The 21103-nt window shown below is 42.1% G+C and overlaps 1 protein-coding gene across 6 annotated transcripts in view; it reads right to left on the reverse strand.

Annotated features, from left to right (window-relative positions):
- The window catches only part of LOC108104658, a 28010-nt gene that overhangs the window by 5768 nt on the left and 1139 nt on the right, over positions 1-21103 (reverse strand). For 2 of the 6 annotated variants that reach the window (XM_017210840.2, XM_017210841.2), the window contains 9 exons: positions 18392-21095; positions 17737-18338; positions 16945-17495; positions 11930-13746; positions 11283-11802; positions 10269-11177; positions 9473-9835; positions 9218-9301; positions 428-485 (listed from right to left, as the gene is read on the reverse strand). In XM_017210840.2, coding sequence (XP_017066329.1) covers positions 428-485; positions 9218-9301; positions 9473-9835; positions 10269-11177; positions 11283-11802; positions 11930-13746; positions 16945-17495; positions 17737-18338; positions 18392-21095 — 7608 coding nt within the window. Of the gene's footprint in view, positions 1-427; positions 486-1183; positions 1350-5867; positions 6615-9217; positions 9302-9472; positions 9836-9862; positions 11178-11282; positions 11803-11929; positions 13747-16944; positions 17496-17736; positions 18339-18391; positions 21096-21103 lie in introns of those variants that run through there. The other 4 variants (XR_001772308.1, XM_017210842.1, XM_017210843.2 and 1 more) reach the window with 4 other exon arrangements.

The following is a 21103-nucleotide window of genomic DNA, read 5'->3' on the forward strand; positions in this document are numbered from 1 at the left end:
TACCAAAACCTAGATACCCAACACGATTCGGATGCGATTACCATGATCGACTTGAAAACAGAGTTGGCAGTTCTCTTATAGAGAGCAGTAAGAAATTTCCTATTATGAACAATAATATGTTTTTGCGGTTATAGCGTTGATAATTTGTAATTCGATATGCCTTTATATGAAAAAGTCATATAAAATCATATTAGCATCTAAATCAGCGATGTAATCAGTATATTGAACCTTGTATTTCTTGTAGGACGACTAGAGGGTCTCATAACCGTATTTTGGAGTAAGCTTGGGTTTGACAATGGTTCAAGAGTTCACCAGTATGTTTCAAGAGGGTCACACAATTTGTTGCACTAAATCAACAATATAACGTTCTCCAAGGAATTCTGTCTTAATCAAAAAATAAGTGAAAGTGAATTTTTTAGATACTTACCAAGCTACCAGCGAATCCTGCGTTTGTCTTTATTCCGTGGTTTCCAGTTCGGGGAATTCTGAAAATATACGAAATATATTTCCTTTAGTACAAGAAACCGTGGCCTTGTAAAGTCCTGCTATACATTTTGGGCCGCCTACAATAATCGATCAGGTAGTTTGAACTCGACAGGAAAGGGGTTCAGTTTACAAAGCAATTATCAGATTCATAGACACTGTTTCCGTGGTTTGATGTTGCGCCACTCTACATAGACCCTTTAGTACGCGCAGGTATATACTACAACTCAAAAAGCAGGTGGCACTGAAAATGCTCATAAGGAATTTTCGTACTGGGAGAGAAGGTAATCCTAGTGCAGTCTGCGCAAACCAAATCCAAAATAACATTGGCCAATTTCATTTCCGTATGTTTATTTTAAGCAAACACCGTAAATTCTGGGAATTCCTCGCATACAAAAACAAAAACGACGCTAAAATGGCAGAAAAGGCCCGTGGTGATGCATAGGGTGGGATACTAGGAATCAACAGAAACGTGGAGAGAGAAGGCCTAGCTAGAAGAAAGAGATCCAGGGCTCAGTTTCCGGCTGCGTTGTCTATGGACTTTACCTATCACCATTGACCGCTCTTTATTTGGTCACCGTTAAGTCAGGTAAAGTTTAATTAATGTGGACTTCGAGGAACGTGATGATGGCTTGATCACAATATGGAGTGGTTCAGTACGAGCTCTCATTCTTGGGTGATTTTCGAAAAATTGGCTCACCGTTGCAATGTAGAATACCTTCGACCCTTCATAATGACAGGATAAAATCTCCGCGCACGGTGCTTGTAAAATGGAGTTCTTTGAACACTGTAAATTTTAATCAGCTTTTTAATGACCATGTTTGGCTTGATGCCTGTTTTTCGCCACTTTGCTACCTTTCACATTTGCCGCGTAAGACGATTCGAACTTTGCCACACTAAACCGAGTTGACCAAATGTGAACACATATGAAACCAAAATTAAACTATTTCACTGATTTAACGAAGCGATATCTACTTGATGATTTCAATTTGGTGCCGAAGTAGTGTCAACAAATTTCCGATGTTCGTATGCGTTAGGTTCGTAGTGCAAGGACAGACTGATCCTAGTAGCGCAGAAGGTAAGGGTAAGGGTACCCATCTGCTTGTTGCACTCAACTTCTCTCAAAAGACAGGCAGATGTTTAATATGAGTGAGTTTGGCATGCCTAAAGTAGTGTTGCATTTTGATGGTGGATGGTGCTATTGAGTCCAGTCAAGTACAGTGACAGCTGTGCCCAGATCTGGCTGGTGATCCTGATCAACACTTATGCTTTGTAGAAAAATAGTTAATAGTAATGCAAAGACTTCTAGTGTCAAAAACTATTTCCCATGCAGCTTGGTAAACTGGAATTCGCGAAAGAATCAAGTTTATTATATAGATAAAAGTATATACACACACATGTGTTTGACGTTTTGGATTTTATAATTTATACTTTATACTTTTGCTTGATTGGCTAGTTAGCTTTGGCTAAGTTTCTTTCTTGTTCAAAGATGGTTTAGTTGCTGATCTCTTTTCAGATCGTTATTAAAATCGAAAACGTCTCAAATGAGTGGATTGACTCAATAAGGATAAGGGTCAGCCAGTAAGGAGCGAGCTAGAAAACATCTGCCGCTGGTAGCATCAGACCGGTTTTGAGTCCTGCCACTCCTTCTTTTGTGCTTCAGTATGATCTTCGATGCCATGTGACTGTAAATAATTTATATACTTTGGAAAGCATTATATATTATCTGATAATGAAAACCATTTTTTTGGTGGACCTGACAGTACACTTTAGTTTGGCTAAATATTAAATCAAGGTCTTGTTGAAGGACATTGCAACTACGATGAACTCGTGTTTTCTCTCTGAGCTGCAAGAAATTTTTAGCCACTTTTTTTTAAGAGTGGAAATCTTTGACTATTGAAAAGTAGTACAGGACAGGAAATACCCGAGACGTCTGGAAAATAAACCGGATAACATAATTATAAAGGTCTAAGGGTGAGTCGATCTAAACTGAAGAATCTCGATCTAAATCCAAAGATAAGTCTTGGCTTTTATAAATGTAGCTCAAAGGTTGGTGATTTGATCTAGGAATCTGTATAATGGGAGTGAAACTGCTTAAATTGCAAAGTATAAGGCACCGGCAGATGCATAAGCTGGAACTGCAACTAACGTTAACAGCGGACCGGTTTTTGCTTGACTGTTGTGAAGAGACAGGTAGGTTTGCAACGCGGAGAATTGGGCCCATTTACTATCACTATCTGAACAGGAGAGGCGCGAAGAGGAAGTCGGTAGGAAACCGTTTCCACTTACACTTTTTAGGGACCAGGAGCATGTAAAACATGTTAAAATTTTTATTATGAAAACAAAACACATTACATTACATTATTGCAACTAATAATACTTACAAGACTAACGAGAAATTAAACATAATTTTAATTTTATTACCATGCGGGTAAAGAAAGTATTCCGACATGCTCTGTTTGGCAAGGAGTAGATACTATCTGGACCAGAATTCACTACTTTTTATGCCAGACATATAGCTCTTCTACTTCTTTCGCACGACAGGTTCTCCGAGTCTCTATTAATCACTGACGGCGTTATATTTGTAGATTCACATAGTTATACCATGGTAAAGTTCTTTTAAAATCGAAGTTTTTCTCATTAGCAATATTAAGAGAACACATATATTCATGTTCAGACTGTAAGAAGTTAGAGAAATTAATTAAGCTAAACATATAACAAAGATGAAATTTTTTTTCCATCTTTTAAACGGATTTGTTGATAACTGTTGTTTTGTATACGCAAATTTATGAACTGATATAGTCGACATTAAAAAATTAATCAGTTTAAGTACTCTTGTTGAGCGTATTCAAGAAGAGCTTAGACAGTTTTTACTGATAACGACAGTACATTTTTTAAAAGACTGATTAAACACACACAAATAGTGTTAAGGTCGGCGGAGAGAATTTGCTTCCCTATATGTAACCGAGATAGGCAGGAAGCAACTCAAAATGTACATAACCGTTACAGCTATAACGAAAATTGATCTGATATAATTTTTAGTTCTCTCTAAAGACTGAGAGGACTGAGGATTACCAAGTTTGCCGAATCCAAAGTGACTACTAGAAGGGAACTCGAGAAAAAGATAATTTACTTCTTATTTTTCATGTACATCTGAAAACGTATGCAGAAATAAAATTTTAAAACATTTTATTCAATGGACTTAACGCTGCTTCAGTCAATGGAAAAAAAAAACTAAGAAAACGAAAGGGCAGCAAAGGTACACAAATGTATTTGTGTATAAACCACAAGAAAAGAGTTCGTTTCTAAACGATTCATAAATAGCATCGCAGCCAAGAAACAACAAGGCGATGGCAGATGCACATCAACCGAGGATGGGGCAACACACCATATGGGCTACTGATTGCTTAAAAGGTGTAATGTAAAAATCTAGCCACATAGAATAGAACATTTACTTCAGTTGCTTAATGACTTAAACTGAAGAAGTGATACACACCTGTACCGCTTAGAAAAAGTTTATATAATGCTTTAAAAACATAGTCATCTGACTATTTTTAAATTCGGCCTTGGACATACAGCTGAAATGTTTTGAACAATTTTTAATCATCGTTTTTCTGAGTTTTGCAGACGAGAAAGACAAAAGTTTCTTTACAGGAAGAAAACCGTGCTACCCTCTAACCATGAATAAAATAAAAAATATATATAATTTGATGAATTCCCTTTCCGACCCTGCCTAAACAAATACTCCAAAAAAAGTGCAAATGCACCTTTGGTTTGACTATTTTAAGGATATAGCGTGCGCCACTGAAAGCTGACCCATGGATCATCTGGCTTCTAACACGATACTTTGATTTTCTTTTTGATCCTAAATTAACTTATCAAACTTTCGAGTCTTAGAATTAATGAATGACGAGTATACTTCAAAGAAGAAAGCAAGCAAGATTCATTGCAATAGTTCCCTTGATGTTTTATTTACCCACAGAGTATCGAGCTACATAACTTTGTTGTTTTGATATGCAGAAAATAATACAGTTATACAGTTCCAGCACACTCAGTAACGCATGGTCAGCTGATGTGGTGGTTGCCTTAGCGCAATAACTTTCCCCATACCTGAAATGCTTTTGGAATAGTATGGGTGGCAATATTAAACACTATTATATCCAAATGATTTCGTGTCCAAACACAACTTTCCAGTGCTAGTCAAAATATTTAACGAGAGGTCAATTGTGAAAATTGGTTTTACTCTATGGAATGCGCATAATTTTTGTTAGTCTAGGTTTGAAATTAGGGAGTGACAAATATAAAATATTAAACACATTTTGGAAAAGAGTTGGTTTCGAGTAATTATTATAATCATACTCTCGACAATAAATTAAACATATTTAGTCACACAAAGAGTAATTTCTGCGATATCCGACAGCAAATTATAAGTATACTGCAGCTGGAGTATAATGAGTCAGGAATGTGGGTCTTTCTAAAAAGCTTGGATTTTAGGTTGGATAGGATTGCAAATCCCGCAAAAAAATTAAAATTGAATTTAAAAAAATTGAAAAAGAGGATATTTTTTAAAAACAACACGATGACCAGTAAACTAGTCACGTTTCTTGAAAAAATTGAGTGCCCCCTTTGAACACAATGCGCTGTCACATTTATCAGTCACCATTAAAGTTTCAAGTCATACTTTACTTGCGAGAAATAATTAATATTCATATTTGTTTAAAAGTCCCGACATATATATATATATATAAGCATATGATACCATTTTTGCACACATTAGTAATCCATAAACATAACAAATTTGGTTGATCCCATGCTTCCAAAAAGAGTTAAACCAGGGCGGACATTGGCTTAAGCTCTTACTCGGCGTCCATTGGCTTCAACAAAATAATAGAAAATTATGTTCGGCTGATTAACTAAGAAAAACAGCAAGCGAGAGCAATGGAGAAAAAGTCAACAGGCACTCAGCCAAAAATTAGATGTTAAAAATATCTGTTCAATGAGCCGCAAATTTTTTCTAAAAGATTATAAAGGTTAAGGTTACAAAATAGCAACTATGTGGTTGATAACTGATATTTAAGCTTTAACGTACTATTTAAATATTTGTAAAGATAACTTTATATAACAATATATGTACATCGGTAATTTTTTTATAGTGACATTTAAATACTTCTTATTTTTTTGTTGATAATTCAGAATATATTTGAGGAAGATGTGTAAAGGAGGAGGAAGATGTGTGTGTTGTAAAGAATTGAAATGAAAAGATCTTTTAAAGCTGACGTTTGAAAATAAAAATAAAAACAATGATACTAGTCATTTGTCGTGTAAAAATATTTATAAATTTTACTAATCGTTGGCAAAATCCAACCTTTGTGGAACAAACTTACTCGCCACTCGTGCTCGTTGATGAATCGGCAGCTGCGTCCGCTTCCTGGACTCTTGCAGCCGTCGTTGCGTTGGATTCATTGCATTCTCTAGAACCGGCAGATATGGGGAACAACAGTGGATCTTCCACGGGCAAGTACCATGTGGTGTGAGAAACGCGGCTGGCGTAAACATCCGCACTTCCGCTGGAAGGCGGGGGTGTTACAAGTTCCCTCCGCTGCACGCTCACGACGGCGGACTCATCGAAATCGGTGGCCCTGGAATCCTCGGTGCCCGCTGCCTGCGCAGCCTGAGGCAAACTCATTGTCCTTGTAGACATTTTTGCTCTCGCCGTTTTGCGTAATAAACTTTGCTCGCTTTTCTTTGGTATTATTGATTTTCACTTATGGTTCTTATTTAGATGCGCTATTTGCGTTGTTCCATTCTCTATGCGTTGGCAGATTTTGGCTTCTGTCCAAGCGTTCCTGAGTATGTATACACACACGCGGACGCCCACGTTTGGTGTTTGGTGACCGGCAAGACGATTGTTTCTCACAAATGCACGGATTCTTTCGGTAGCTGTTATTTACACTCGATACTAATTTCGAGCGGCGAGAAAATGTCTCGTTTACATAGCTTGGAATTTGATTAACTTCTAGTATGTTTAATAATTCCTAATAGACACACTAAATAACGATGAGGGGTGCAAACGCGCGAACCGTATTTTTTTTTTTAAATAAGTGCATTTTTTCACGTCTGCTCAGCTATTGTTTTTTCTTAACAGTGTGACCACACGAGCGCATAAAAAAATTACCTCTGGCACATGGAAAAATACCAAAATATACTAGTCCACCCTACGTTATACAAGAGTCCCGTAGAGCACAAGCACCACCTTTATTGGGGGTTTTTCCTTTCCAAGAATATTTGGAGTTTGTTTGTGGTATGTGCCATTTAAGTAATAAAATCTGGGCGGTAATGAATAATTTCCAAATCTACTTTGATTTCTGTTGACTAAAGGCTAGCGAAAATACTGCAAAACTTTTTTGACATGATATTAACGTGAGCTTTAAAGTAATTCACAGCCGAAATGTATGCCATGTTATTAAGTTAGATTTAAAGAAGCATTAAGGAAACGGGAAAGCTTGCAGATATTCCGTGAGAAATAAGCCATTTGTGTCCGACCTGTCTTTATTTAGCTTATGCTATATACCAATGGCACAAAAGCACGACTCCTCCTATACAGCCTCATCGCTTATTAATGGACTATTTAAAAGGGCGGAGGTCGAGAGTTCTTGATGGAAAATGGAAGATGGTTAGGGAAGAGTCTATGATGGATAGAGGAGGAACCAAGCACCATGTTTGAATCTATGCGCATACATGCAATATGTATGTACATATGTGTGTTTACAGTTGAGAAAGATAAATATGAAGGTCGTTGAACTTACGACATGGCACGTCCTAGGAGGTTGCGGCATGAACGTCGGTATATTTGTTTCACAATAAGGAGAGAGCTCAAGCTATATACAGTGGCTCCAAGCTTATTTCGTGCAAGAAAAAATCGAATTTTTAATTTGATACTGCTACTAAACCAGCAGAGGTATCAAAAAAATTTAAACGCAGTAATGTTAAGAATGTCGCATATTATTAAAATAATAACAAAAGTTTTTACTAATTTAAAAAACAAAAGAATTTTTCATACAAAAACTAAAAAATAGGGCAGCTCCGACGCACAAGCTTATTTCGTGCAAGCACTTTAAGGGTTAATAACTCTAAACTAGGACTTTTAAATCCATTTTTTTTTCTTAATACTAGTAAAAATATATTAACAAAAGCATATTTATAAGTTTTCGAGGTTGGGGGCACCCAAAAATTACGGATTAACGAGGATTTTTAAACTATGGCGCCACGAATAATAGTCAATAGTTTGTTGAGCAAAGCGAATTAGTCCTTAAACATTTTAAGGATGGGAAAACCCAGGAAAAGGTTGCCTCAAGCCCTAGTACAAACCCATACATAACCCAAACGCTTTTTTACGAAAATCGGGGGGCAGAAAGGGGCGGTAATGCACCGAACAAAATTTTTAATGACCAGGAGGAGAGACGTATTGTCCCAAAAGTGAAGGAAAACCCCAAGCTATCGGCTCCAAAAATAGTTGAGGAGATCGAGAACGAAATGGGCAAAAAATGTTGCCCAGGTACAGTTCGGAACATTTTACAGAACCATAACTTTAATGGTCGAGTTCCTAGAAAAAAGCCCTTTATAAGTGCTAAAAATAAGTTGGCGCGCGTCAAATTCGCCAGGGAACTTGAAACTAGTCCGATTTTGGTCTGGAAAGACGTTATGTTTGTGGACGAATGTCCTAATGTAATATATTTGGGTCCCAGAGGAGGAAATATGTTTGGCGGCGTCCCAATACAGAGCTACATTCAAAAAACAAAAAATCAGCGGCTAAGCACGGCGGTGGTCATGCTATAGTTTGGGCATGTATTACTGTGTCCGGCGCCGGAAATTTGGTTTTTATTGACGGAATCATGGATGCCAATAAATATTCAACTATTTTGAAAGAAAAATTGGTACAAAGCTTGGGGTTTTCCTTCACTTTTGGGACAATACGTCTCTCCTCCTGGTCATTAAAAATTTTGTTCGGTGCATTACCGCCCCTTTCTGCCCCCCGATTTTCGTAAAAAAGCGTTTGGGTTATGTATGGGTTTGTACTAGGGCTTGAGGCAACCTTTTCCTGGGTTTTCCCATCCTTAAAATGTTTAAGGACTAATTCGCTTTGCTCAACAAACTATTGACTATTATTCGTGGCGCCATAGTTTAAAAATCCTCGTTAATCCGTAATTTTTGGGTGCCCCCAACCTCGAAAACTTATAAATATGCTTTTGTTAATATATTTTTACTAGTATTAAGAAAAAAAAATGGATTTAAAAGTCCTAGTTTAGAGTTATTAACCCTTAAAGTGCTTGCACGAAATAAGCTTGTGCGTCGGAGCTGCCCTATTTTTTAGTTTTTGTATGAAAAATTCTTTTGTTTTTTAAATTAGTAAAAACTTTTGTTATTATTTTAATAATATGCGACATTCTTAACATTACTGCGTTTAAATTTTTTTGATACCTCTGCTGGTTTAGTAGCAGTATCAAATTAAAAATTCGATTTTTTCTTGCACGAAATAAGCTTGGAGCCACTGTAGTTGTTGATAATAAGAGATTTAGCACCACTAGGAATGTACTAAATATTCGGATATGTAGAATAAACCGCACCAATAAACTTTTGGCTTAAAGGGCATAATTAAACATTGATCCAAGGCATAAAGACATCTTAAATGCTAATTTAAATATCCAAATATAAAAATGGAAAGAAAGAATCTCACCCCGCGATTTGGAATCCCGGTAGCATCAGACTTGGCAGAGAACGACTGCGACCCATCCAGTGATGACTTTCGTTTACAACATTTCTGAAAAATAAAAAATCAAACTTATCCATTTTTTTTAATTATCCATGTTTCATTCTGTACATTAAAATGTTAACTTTTAAGCAACTATTATTTTTTCCGAAAAGTAAAACTAAACAATTTATTGTGTGTTGATTTGAGCCAATCAATGGCGTTACAAGGGGCAAATCTCACCTGGCCGTGATGTTCTTCTCTGCTGTCCCTTGGTGTGCATTCAAGTCGCTTTCTGTCTGGTCCAAAAGAAGGCACACGCTGGCGATACTGCTACACAAAAGGGTCCACGACGAATTTGATTTTTCCACACGTGACTGCCTTTTGCTCAGAACTGAAGTATCTTTGTTAACGGCCACGGATGTAACATGGGGCTGCAAATGATCCAGCTCGATGACAGATGCGCTGGACGTGGTCTGATCTTTTTTTATTTCTCCGAGTGAACTCCTTTCCTGACAGGCCGAGCAACGTGGCCAATAGTCGCAGGTATCCAATGTTTTGCTGCAGCTTTTGGTGGTTGCCGTTTTTGGGTACTCTGCGTTTCTGCTGTGAAACAATGCGAGATACATAATCCTGAGCCATAATACCTATTTTGTCGTTCAACCTGACTCTTACTTTATGATAGGACATCAATACATGATGTAGGAGCGTAGTGGTAGGGCCGCTTACCTTGGATATATTATACATCCAATTTATTTAAAGTTGCGTTAGGCCATTCATTTTTGTATGGAAAATTATTTTTAGAATTAAGGCTGCTTCCACCGCACAGGTTTTTAATTCGGTTAGTACTTAGATTAGTTGGTATTATAAACAATTTTCTGGTCGTGTTAGAGTATAATGCGTTAATAAGTTTAGTTCAAGTGGTAGCCTGTGATTTCGGCTTGTGAGGAGGTAACATCGAGGAATACTATACAGTTATATACAGTTAGCAGGCTTAGTATGCTGAATGCGTCAGATGTACATATGTATGTATTAGTACCTGCTGCTATGCGGTTGAGTAGCTGGCTGCTTGTAAGTGTAGTCGCCACCCACTCCGACCGCGACCTCAAGGGTAAGGTCGTCCCGTGATCCTGGACTTTGGCGGATAGAGCGCTGCGGCTTTAATACCGTTGTAGGGTGTTCGTAGATTCGTGTTTCGTTGCTCATAAAGTTGAGCTCGCTGTTTCCACCAGAGTTGATGGTTTCACGATTCCGAAGCATCACCGGCATCTCGAAGTCACCGCTGTCTCCTCGGCGGAAGTTAATGATCGGTGATTTTCGCAGCATTTCATAGGTAAGCTCGTGATCGCAAAGGCGTGTTCCATAGCTCTGAGGACTACCCGATTGTCTAACTGGCTGCTGGACATTGTTAGATGACGACCCCGATGACAGAGGAGATCGTGATGCGTCTATGGCTGATGCGTTTCCGGGCGAATTGGATTTCCGCATGCGTGACGAGGACGTGGAGGCTACGGACGCGTGCCCGGAATCGGAAGCATGTTGTTGGAAACGTTGCCCGCTTACGCCTATATTGCTTCCGTTGTTGTTGTTTAGCACAGCTTCACAAAGGTCGTCGTCAAAGGAGCGGGGCTGTCCACTGTCCCCTCCGCTCCCACTTGTCTGAGCAGTCCGTACTGAACCCTTTGCCCCTCCTCTGCGATGGTAGTTGTTGTAGTCGAAGTCGAAAGACAGCGCTTTGTCCGCATCGCTTTGTCGCACTCTGATCGAGTTGCTGGATGCCACAGAGTTGACATGGATCTTAGCCCCAGCTGGAGAGGCTCGAATGGCGGGAGGGAAGTAGTTACTTCCTGACAAGCGATGTAGGGGCTGCTGATGCGGGGACACAGCACCAACGTTAACAATCGATTTATGCGTTCGGTTCGGAGAGCGCTCGCTTAGTTGCAAGGATCTGTAAAAAAAATCGGGAATGTTCAAAATGTATTCTGTTACTTTTATAAGAAAAAATGCCTAATTTATGGTATGGTATAAACGTTAACAAATCAATTTCACCCACCTCGAGCGTCGAATTAGGTGCTCCTGCTCCGCTTTTTTATTGGACATTGTTCGACGATGGCTGGATGAACTACTTTCAGGAACGGCGGACGAGGCTACTACAGTCGAGTTTATACCGGTATTGAGGGGCTCCTTGGAGTCGCCGCCACTGTAACTTGAGCTGGAGGAGCTTCTTGATATGTTGGTTGGAGTTTTTTCCTCGTGCCGCTGGCGGACGTCTAAAGTGTTGCTTCTGGAACTAAAGTTCTGACGAGAGCCGCTTAAACAAAGCTGGGATCCCTTCTTGCGCCGCTCTTCTGGAGTCAAGGACATGGATTCCGGGGTCAGTGATCGTTGCTTTCGTAAACTACTGGACGAGCTGTGGGAGTCGTTTCGATCTGGTGTCAGGGACCGTTGGCGCTGCATCTTGAACGGCGAGATGCTGACACTACACGATCCGGCTTTGGGAAACTTTTGGCTGCCCGTGGAGAGAAACTCATTTAAGCCGCCATCTTCGTTGTCCAACTCATCATTGGAAAGATCTGTCAAATAAATTATAATTGAAAAATTCTGGCTCAGTGACTGGCAAAAGAATGAGGAGAGTCTTACGTTGATTTTACATTTAACGGTATTTCTTGTGCTGTTGTGTTGTTTGAACTGTTTACTAACCTGATCTTGCGCCACTGTCACAAGAATTGAGGCGCTGGTTCTTGGACGTATCAAAGCTTCGAAAACGGGACATTCCTATATTGCTTGTATTGGAATGCGCCAACAAAGGTCCGGCGCTTCCCACGCGGTTAAACTGGGACTTACGAGAACGTCCAATAGCGTGGACCTTGGAACGCTCTGCAGTCCGTTCATGACGAGAGCGCGGTGAATACTTGGCCTTGCTCCCGGTGGCCATAGCAGAGCTGTAGACAGGAGGCGCCTCCTTGACAGATGCACTCAAGTGGGGCGTTGTCGTCTGCGGATGCAGATATTTGGGAGAGTTGTCGCGACTGCGAAGGGAGCCACTGCTGCCACCGCCACTTTCCCGCTTAGTCAGATAGTTGGGTGAGTTGCCGGTCAGAGTGCTGAAATTGGGCGAGCGCTGCCTGCTGGCCGCTATAACGGTCAGGTTTAGCGGACGCTCTGACAGGTTTCCGTCAAAGCTGCGGGAAAACGTCTCTACATAGCTGTCGGTGGGCGTGGGACGACGTGTGTCATACTCAAAACTGCGAGAGAAAACCATGCCTTTGGCGGACCCATTATTTTGGGGCTGAGTGGCCAATTGGGCCTGTGGCTGGAACAGCACTGGTAAAGGCAGGGGTACTTGCTGGCTAACTGTCTTTCGACGTTCCGGTCGCCGAACATTTCGGCTGTTGTCTTGAAATGCGAGTGGTGGCGACAAAATCGGAGTGATGGGGGAGTCCAGATCGTTCGGGCTCTTTACTGGCAAAAAGCCTGGGCGCTCATTAAGAATGTTGGCCAGTTGTGGGTCGATAATCCGATAGCCCGGGCGGAGGGCAGGGTCCCGTGAGGAGTAACCACTAAGACGAGCTTCGTTTCTCTGAATCAACTCCTCCACTTTAGAGCCGACAAATTTGGCCTCAGTTAGGCTTATATTGGGTTGCTGGTGCTGATTGATAAATGACTGCCGTGCCAGCTCTGAGCGTTGCCCACGATCCGGAAGAGTCACCCTCGCCGAATTTTGTGCACGAGCATTGTCTGGATAAATGCTTCCTCCATTCTGTTGACCATAGCTGAGTTGACTAATGTCCTTGTCATCCTTGTTACTTCCACGCATCGTGTTGACCTGTACCCAGCCGGATTTGTTCAGGAATATTTCCTCCTTGTTTGTCGCGGGCGATATGGACTTCCGGCCATAGCCGCTCACCCGGTGGAAATGTTCTCCAAAAAGATAAGTGGGTACTCCGTTTGAGCCAGTCTTCAAATTAGTAGAGGCGTCGTTTCCACTGGCGATACCACCACCCATATGGTAGTGCATTCTGCGCCTTTCGAGTTTCTCGTTAAAACAACGATTGGATGTCTCGAGACTCTCTCGTCGCTTCGCAACGTACTGCTGAAAGGCGGAGAGGTGTTTCTGATCCTGACCAACTGTGTTGCTATTTGGCAGGCTTAGTTCTGAAGTGACTGTTCGATGACGAGGCTGCGCCGGCTTTTGAACTGCTGCTGCCGGTGTTTCATCGACCGCATTGGAGTCTTCGATGCCTTCATGACGCTGCTGCTGTCGATTTTTCGAGGGACTGGTGCGGGAACGAGTGCGGCGACGCTTGGGGAGAGCGGGCAGCGGTAGAGTGCTAACGTCTAGTTTCTCAAGTGTTGATGAAGAGAGCTCATCATTCTGGGACTCCCTGGTAATGGAATCGCGTGTCAGGTGACTATCGTCAGAGTGTGCCTCACTGGAGTCGAAGCAGGCGTAGTCCTGGCGGGTTAGTGGTCTCGGATGTGTTAGATTCTGATTGGTAACATCAGGCGTCTTGTCACTGAAAATTTAGCATGCTTTTATTTTTCTAGAATTTTATGTGCCCCTTTAATTTGCCCGAAAACTGAGACTCAGCGATAAGTGCGTAAGTTTTAAGGGTGGATTGGCTTAAAACACTTATCCGACCGAGGGGCATCGCTCTGCATAGTGCAATCAGCCTGCCTGGGCTAATGTCGAGGACGAACGAGCTAGGCCAAGTGTTGGTGCTCCTATAACGGTTCAATGTCCGGGAACATGGTTCAGCACTCGCTGAACTCGTTGACATCTGCACATGCCGCATTAAGCACTGGCATTGCAGCTTGGACCGTTTCACCAGATGTAAGTGCATTGCCTTGTTGCTGCCAGTGCTGGTGGTTTTGCAGAGCATGGATGACGGAAATTAAGCGAAGTACACTTCCCAGTAGTTTCAAGCGAACAAAAATTTTACTAACGTCGGTGTTCACTTAGGTGCTCACTTTGGTCTAAATACATACATACAAATACTGAAAAGCTGTTAACGCTTGGCCCTGAACTGTGCAGTAAGTGGGGGCAATGTTGCTAAAATACTTGGAATGACGGACGCGAAGAACAAGACACTCGAAAATAATTTGAAATCAATTGCAAATTAATTACAAATGTATGGTTTTGCCTTTCAATGAAGACTTAAAATTGTATGACAAAATGGAACTAAATAAAAGTTCTCTGAAATGGGACAAGAACCCGTATACTATACGTATACATCGGTTTAGCGGTCCTTAATGAAACGGAATGTCCAGATAGGCTTTTACTCCTGGATATATGTATAGCTTTTGCGCCAATAATTGTATCCCTCAAGCTCCAACAGCTTTCGCCGGAATTTCACTTCCTCTTTATGGTTGGATTAGGTTAGCAACGCCTGTATGATGTTGCTGAGACATAATTTTTAAGTGGCTTAGATGCCTAATAGGCTGCAATACACTAAAGCAAAGATGCGTACAACTCAAGAAGCTCAGAGCGCAAATCTAAAAAAAAAACTGTTATGGGCGAATGCTCCAATTAGGGAATTTGATTATAATCAATTAAAAACTTGCCATTCCAAAATGGTCAAATGCCAACAAAAATTCAAATCCACAGTTCATTGCCTCAGTCTGCCAAGTTTTCTGCTTGAGTAGGAGTTATAACGCCTACGAAGTTCCATTTCGGAAGCGATGATATTTCTTGCTTGTGGACTAAGAAAAATAAAAATAGCTTCATTTGTTTCTTTAACTTATTCGTTGGTTTAAACCAATCAAGGCGATGATCACTTCTGCATAAAGTATTTCAAGACATACATTTTTTTCGAACATTTAATTAGAAATTGTGTGTTTTAAATAGTTTGATCATAAATTATAATTTACCAATTCAAATCATATACCACTAGTGAAAAACAGGTATCTAGAGAATTATAAATATACCAATAACAGGCTGTTCCCTATTAGGTAATGATCTTGAGTTTTTTTAGTGCGTAGGCAATGGAAAAAGCCCACGACAATTTTTATATAAATTTTAATTAATTTGCATTAGCAGCGATGTTTTCAAAAAGCAAACAATGAAACATAAGAACTTTCAAACCATTCACTATAAAACGATCCTTTTTCGTTTTTAAATACTTAAAGAGAACGAAAACATTCACTAAAAATGTTTGCATTTTTTTAAACAAAACTCACTGTTTATTGAGAGGCAGTAATTGCCGGTTTGGATATCGTAAAAAAACACAAACAGTGAGGCATGCATCACAAAACTGGTTTTCAATCATGTTAAGCTGCACTTGTCTTCAGCCTGCTCTGCTGCAAGACGAGAGCGAGGACGGGTACTAGCAAATCGATTGCATTATCTTGCATACCTGTTAGTCAACTTGCACTTTCGACTGCGTCCAGAGCCAACTAGTCATTTTACTAGCTCAGAAGCTGCTTCTTCGCTGAAAGCCGTGGTAGCGTTGGTTAAGCTGTATCGGCATTGACTAAAAGCCAATGACCAAATGAAGTTGCGGCCATAGGAAACGAGTTTCACATTTTCTATACCAAATTGCAGCCCGTGCTCATAATGATCAGCTTCATAATTATCGAGAGGTAGGCTGCATGCAATTTGCAGTAGTCCAATTGCGAAATGCCAACAAACCATTTCATTTTCGGCCTGAAGGTTTTGAAGGTCGTTCGTTATTTCACTACTATGCGCCCGAAATGTTTCAGTAATGTTATTTTCATGGCACATCTGCATTGCAAGTTGAGATTGGTTTAACAGCTTACAAAACTTATCCTGTTTTTATAATAGTTAACTAAAGTCGGATAGAATGGAAATTATAAAATATATAATTTCCTGTAAAACCAGGCATTGAACATTTTTTATATTTTCAGAAATGAGCAAACTCTTGTTCTGCGGGTGTGCACAATAAAAATTGTTTGTATTTACAAAATAAAAAGACAAAATTGTCTCGTTGAAGTATTCATCGTGAACGTCGCGGAACGGGCAAAAGCCACAGCTCGATTGAGGATTGTGTAGTAATTTATAGCTAAATCGGATGGTGGAAAATATATAGAAGTTGGTGACAGTGTTCACAAAATATCAGAAACATAAGGTCGGCCTATAAGAAAATAAATTTACATTGGACATCATTCTAAACCGAAGGGTTCGCTACAGACTCCTGATAGGGCAGTAGTATGTAGATATCGGGATTGTTTATTTAAGTAATTACTTTATTGCATTTATGTCCCAATTAGACCTGCTCCCCAGGCGCTGTCTGAGTTTTGAATTGGGGTAGCAGCTGGCACATCTTATTTTACCTTCGATGCCACCCGCATTAAAAATGAAGTTTTAAGGGGAGGCTAACACAAGGTAACACCAGTTGTGGCGCAAAGTAGAACTCTCAGGAGCTGCTGCGCATACGATTGCCCTCTCGCGGAATGCAAACAGCTCCACAAGCCCAATTGATGCACTTTCAAGACAATCCATTGTTTAATGACAATTTGTCACTTGATTTCACTACTTGTTTGATTTTTTTAACCGCGTTATTCAGGGAACCATGACGCCCTAGCACTTGATATACCCACTGAACCCGAAAACCGGCTGTATTGGTATCATCGATGGACAACAAGTGAAAGCTGTGTCCTAATGCTTACACTTGAACTTGCGCTATCGCCACAATAATTTACTGTCACTTTAAGCTACTTATTATTGGTTTAGACACAGAGACAAAGTCGCGTACCTGTGCGCTACCGCAAGCGTTGCGCTATCCGTGTTTCCCGTCTTGCAACTAAGCTCCAACTTGACTGTGCTGGCGTTCGTGTTTCCAGCGTTGGTGGTTGTTGAGATTCTGCGAGCAACATTTGTTGCTGAGGCCGCTGTGCGTTGCCCCTCCACACATGTTGGACCAACATGTTGGCTGGGGATATCTGGTGAAGCATCGTGTTTTGTTTTGGTTGCCTTTTCGCCATCTTCCCCCACAGTGTCTATGGACGACGGTTGGCGAGAGATTGGACGACAGCGTGTGACCGAGTTTTGCTCGCTCCCGGCTTCAGCTGGGCTCCCGACCCCTCGATTGGAGGTCTCAGCTTTGCCGTTGCAATTATTGATAGCAATGTCTTCCGGCCTGCCGTCGATTGGCGCTCGCTCTCGTCCTACTGGCGCATGGGCAGCAGGAGACGGAGAATCGATATCCTCGGCGGAATTCGCTTCTTCGATGTCTATCACGGCCTTGCTATTCTCGCTAGCAAAGTCCTTAACTGCCTGTGAGGATGTCATCACGTGAGAGGGACTCTGAAAAAATAATTTAATAAAATCTTATTGATCAATGCACTAAGCTATTTATACATCTGGAACTGTGAAGGGAACTTAACACTGTTGAATACTTCTTAGAAGGTTAAAAAGAAAGAGAAGAATTAGAATTGTAAGAACATTTTAAAAAATTTTAAGTCGAAGAGCAAAAATTCGATTATCTTCTTTTATCATTTTGAAATTAATCATGAAATTAATTATGTTATTCCTACCACAAACTTACCATTTTTAAAATGTCACTAGCCTCCGAAGGCAAGATACCACCAACAGAATCCTCGCTGCGCGCATCGTAAAATACGTCGTTGTCATCTGTGTCTGCTGCACTTGCCTCTAGGGCACTAGTTAGAGTACCGATTGAGCAATTTTTCTGAGTTTGATCCGACTGTTCGCCAGCTATTAAATTATGTGTGTCTCCTTCTAAACTTCGAGAATTCGTATCGTCCTGAAGACCCTCCATATTTGCCTTGAGCTCCTGAAGGTCGGAATAAGTAGCTGGAGAAGGCGGTGGAGGGGCTGGAATGTCTTTACGGCGTAAGCTGGGCCCAGGTGTATTTTGATGGGCTTTTGATCCGCTTATGCGATGATGTCTTTTGGCCGCAGATTGTGATAAGTGCTCTTCAACAGGTTTTATTTTTTCACCAGCAATAGGAGCCTCGGAACAACTAGGTTTTTGAGTCATCGTCGGGCTTTGCAAGGCTGCCTCCGCCGTATTCCTGTGCAGCGCTTTGGGAATAGTTCCCGTAGAAGACGCTACCAGTCGGTCTAGAGATGGATATTCTTTTCGTCCAGTGGATTGACTTTTGCGCTTGCTTGGAGTAGGATCCCCTTAAATGGAATATGTGTTTACATAAATATAAAAACTTAAATGTTTTACTCACTTGGTACAGAGCACTCAGGTAATGGTGTCTGCGCTCGCAGACTAGTTCTTGGAGCAGGCGTTGGCTTAACTCCTGCAGCCTGCCGCCCCCTGCTTAACGGAAGAGTTGTTACCACGGGTTCTTCTCTGGGTTCCTGGATGGCGGTCCGTTTGGTAACCACTTTGGAATTGCTGGTTGTGCTGCTTGTAGCTCTTGGACTCCGCATGGCAGATTCCAAACTATTATTTCTCTGCATTTCAGACTGATAAATGCTGCGCTTAACATCATTAACATGTTTAAAAAAATCCTGGGCATATTTGTTCTGTTTTAGATCTAGCGGCGGTGCGTACTTCTGCTGCTCCATCGATGGTGAAACGTTTTCCAGAAGCTGCATGGTCTCGTCTTGCGCACTGGATGGCAAAGTCCCGGCAGCAGTCTTTCGCGGTATGCCGCTGCTTCCACCCTGAGCTATGGACCCGTATACATCGTCAAAGTCTGAGCTAAAGTAATTTGACGAACAATCGCAATTTCGACACTCGTATCGGCAGTTGTCAGAATAGCTGCACTTATCGGGAGCTGCGATGGGAACTCCAACCCTAGACCCAATGCCGATGACACCATCCAGACTGCAGCGCCGGCAATCATATCCGAACCTGCTCTCTGAGCTTCCAAAGTACCGCCTCTGGCCAGAGTTCGAATACACTGAAAAGAGACTCGAGTCACTGACACGTCCGCCATGACGCCGATGAGGATGCCGAGCATAGCGCTGAGAATTATCGCTGCTGCGAAGCGAAAACTCGCTGAGAATAGAGGCCTTGGAGTCGCTCTTGTATATCTGGGGGTCGTAAGGATCTACCAAGATCTGGGATCCTCCAATAGGTCGGTTAGCCGCATATATCAGTGGATGCAGCGGCTGCGTCCCGCCAACTGCGTAGTATAGGTCTCCTGTAGCAGGTGCTGCGAATACATTTGCCTCCAGTCGGGCCATGGTATTATACTTATGATATGGAAGCGAGTCACTGGAGGAGGAGGACTTCGTATTAAGTCTCTGTAAGGATGCTGCTCCAGCGACTGACCCTCCTCCATTTTGATATCCCACTATGTAGTGCTGCTGGGCTCGCTGAGGAGGGGTGGCGGAACCATGCGTGGCCCCTGAAACCTTGGCCAAAAGCAAACTTCCACTGGTAGCATAGTGACTTGGAAGTGGGTTACCAACAATAGGCGACTGATACGGTCTCTGGTTCTGGTGAGAAAGATAGAAGCCATCATAGAGCTGTTGTTGCATCGGCTGCTGTTCACTGGGAGTGGTAGTATTTGAGGTGGACGTAGTGGCTGAAGACTGCTGAAATTGGAGTATAGGGTTGTAGTCGCCTGTTATGGCCACTGGTGTCGTTTCTATTTTATACACGCCCGGATTATTGGGGTTGTAGGACTGAAACTCTAAAATATGGGCAGCCGGTAACCCGACCCCAGGACAAGCATTGGAAAAGGTTCGCGATTCCATGGAGCTGTCTTGGTGCTGTCCTTTGGTGATGTACTGCTCTCGTTGTGGCTGGACCGCCTTAAGCTTTTCACTAGCCTGTTGTCCATCGTGTGCCAAGCAGTACTCACAGTTGTCTTTGCTGCACTGCTCCATGCAGATCTCGCAGTCTGCTAATGTGTTTGCGCTTTCGTCTCCATCGATGGTTGCTCCCACTCCATGTGGCTGAATCCCGCTTTTTTCTAGGTAATGAATTTGAGATTTTTTGTCAGATAACGCGGAGACAACTGGTACGCCGGTGGCGGAGCCAGTGACTGACGATGTCGATGGATTGGCCGTTTCCTTAAAGAAAATCTCCTCGTAAATGTTCTCTTCGCTGCGGGAATGTCGCCTATCGGTCTTGAGGGAGGTCTTCCAATTGCCAGCCGGATTTCGTTGTTTGTCAACTATTTTTTTTGAGGTCTTTAAGCCCTCCTTAATCAAATAATAATTAAAGCTTTTAATTCCAATTTCGCCGCGCAGAAAACGTTTGCCAATAGCAACCTTAACCGCGCCAGCGGGAGAGTCTGCAGGTACTGTGGCGGCGGAGTCCTGAACCGAACTCCGAGCAGAGTATCCGTCATCTAGTTCACTAATTTCATTAGAAGCAACTTCCGCGGTGCCCTCGTTATAATGCTTCCGATTTCGCTCCTTGCGAGTTCGGAAATCAGCGTCGTGTGGATGCTTACCAGCAGCTCTAGCCTCCCGTTGCGGTTGACCTGGTGGCAAATGGATGTTGTTGTCAAGGCTAAGGTTCCGCTTCTGTTTTGAATTGCGTTTCTGGGTTCCCTTCTTTTCCGCTCTTTCCGGGGCCGTGGCGGCCATACAGCGCTCTAGACTGCGCACCCGTCTAGTCATTCCGCCTTTGATTGGCTCCAGTGCATCATTGTCGGAGCTGCTCGAATCGCAATCGAAATTTAAGCTGATGGCTGTGCTGCCGGGCACAGCAGAGGAAGGGTTTTGTACCTTAATGGTGCCCTGCTTTTCCGCCACATACTGCTTCAGCTCCTTGGTTAGCTGGTTCTTTGTCAGCAGACTGTTGGACAAATGATGACCGTGTGATTCAGATCTCGCTTTGTGATCCACTAATGTTTTCCCGGAAATGCTACTGCGGCGCATAGGATTCGCCAAATGGCTTATATCCTCCGTGTAGGCTGGATCATCGTAGATCCTTTCCCGTACCGATGTGGCTGAGCGGTCTTTCGTCTGCAAAC

This window comes from Drosophila eugracilis, unplaced genomic scaffold, assembly GCF_018153835.1.
Source record: "Drosophila eugracilis isolate 14026-0451.02 unplaced genomic scaffold, ASM1815383v1 contig_2088, whole genome shotgun sequence".
NCBI classification, from domain to species: domain Eukaryota; kingdom Metazoa; phylum Arthropoda; class Insecta; order Diptera; family Drosophilidae; genus Drosophila; species Drosophila eugracilis.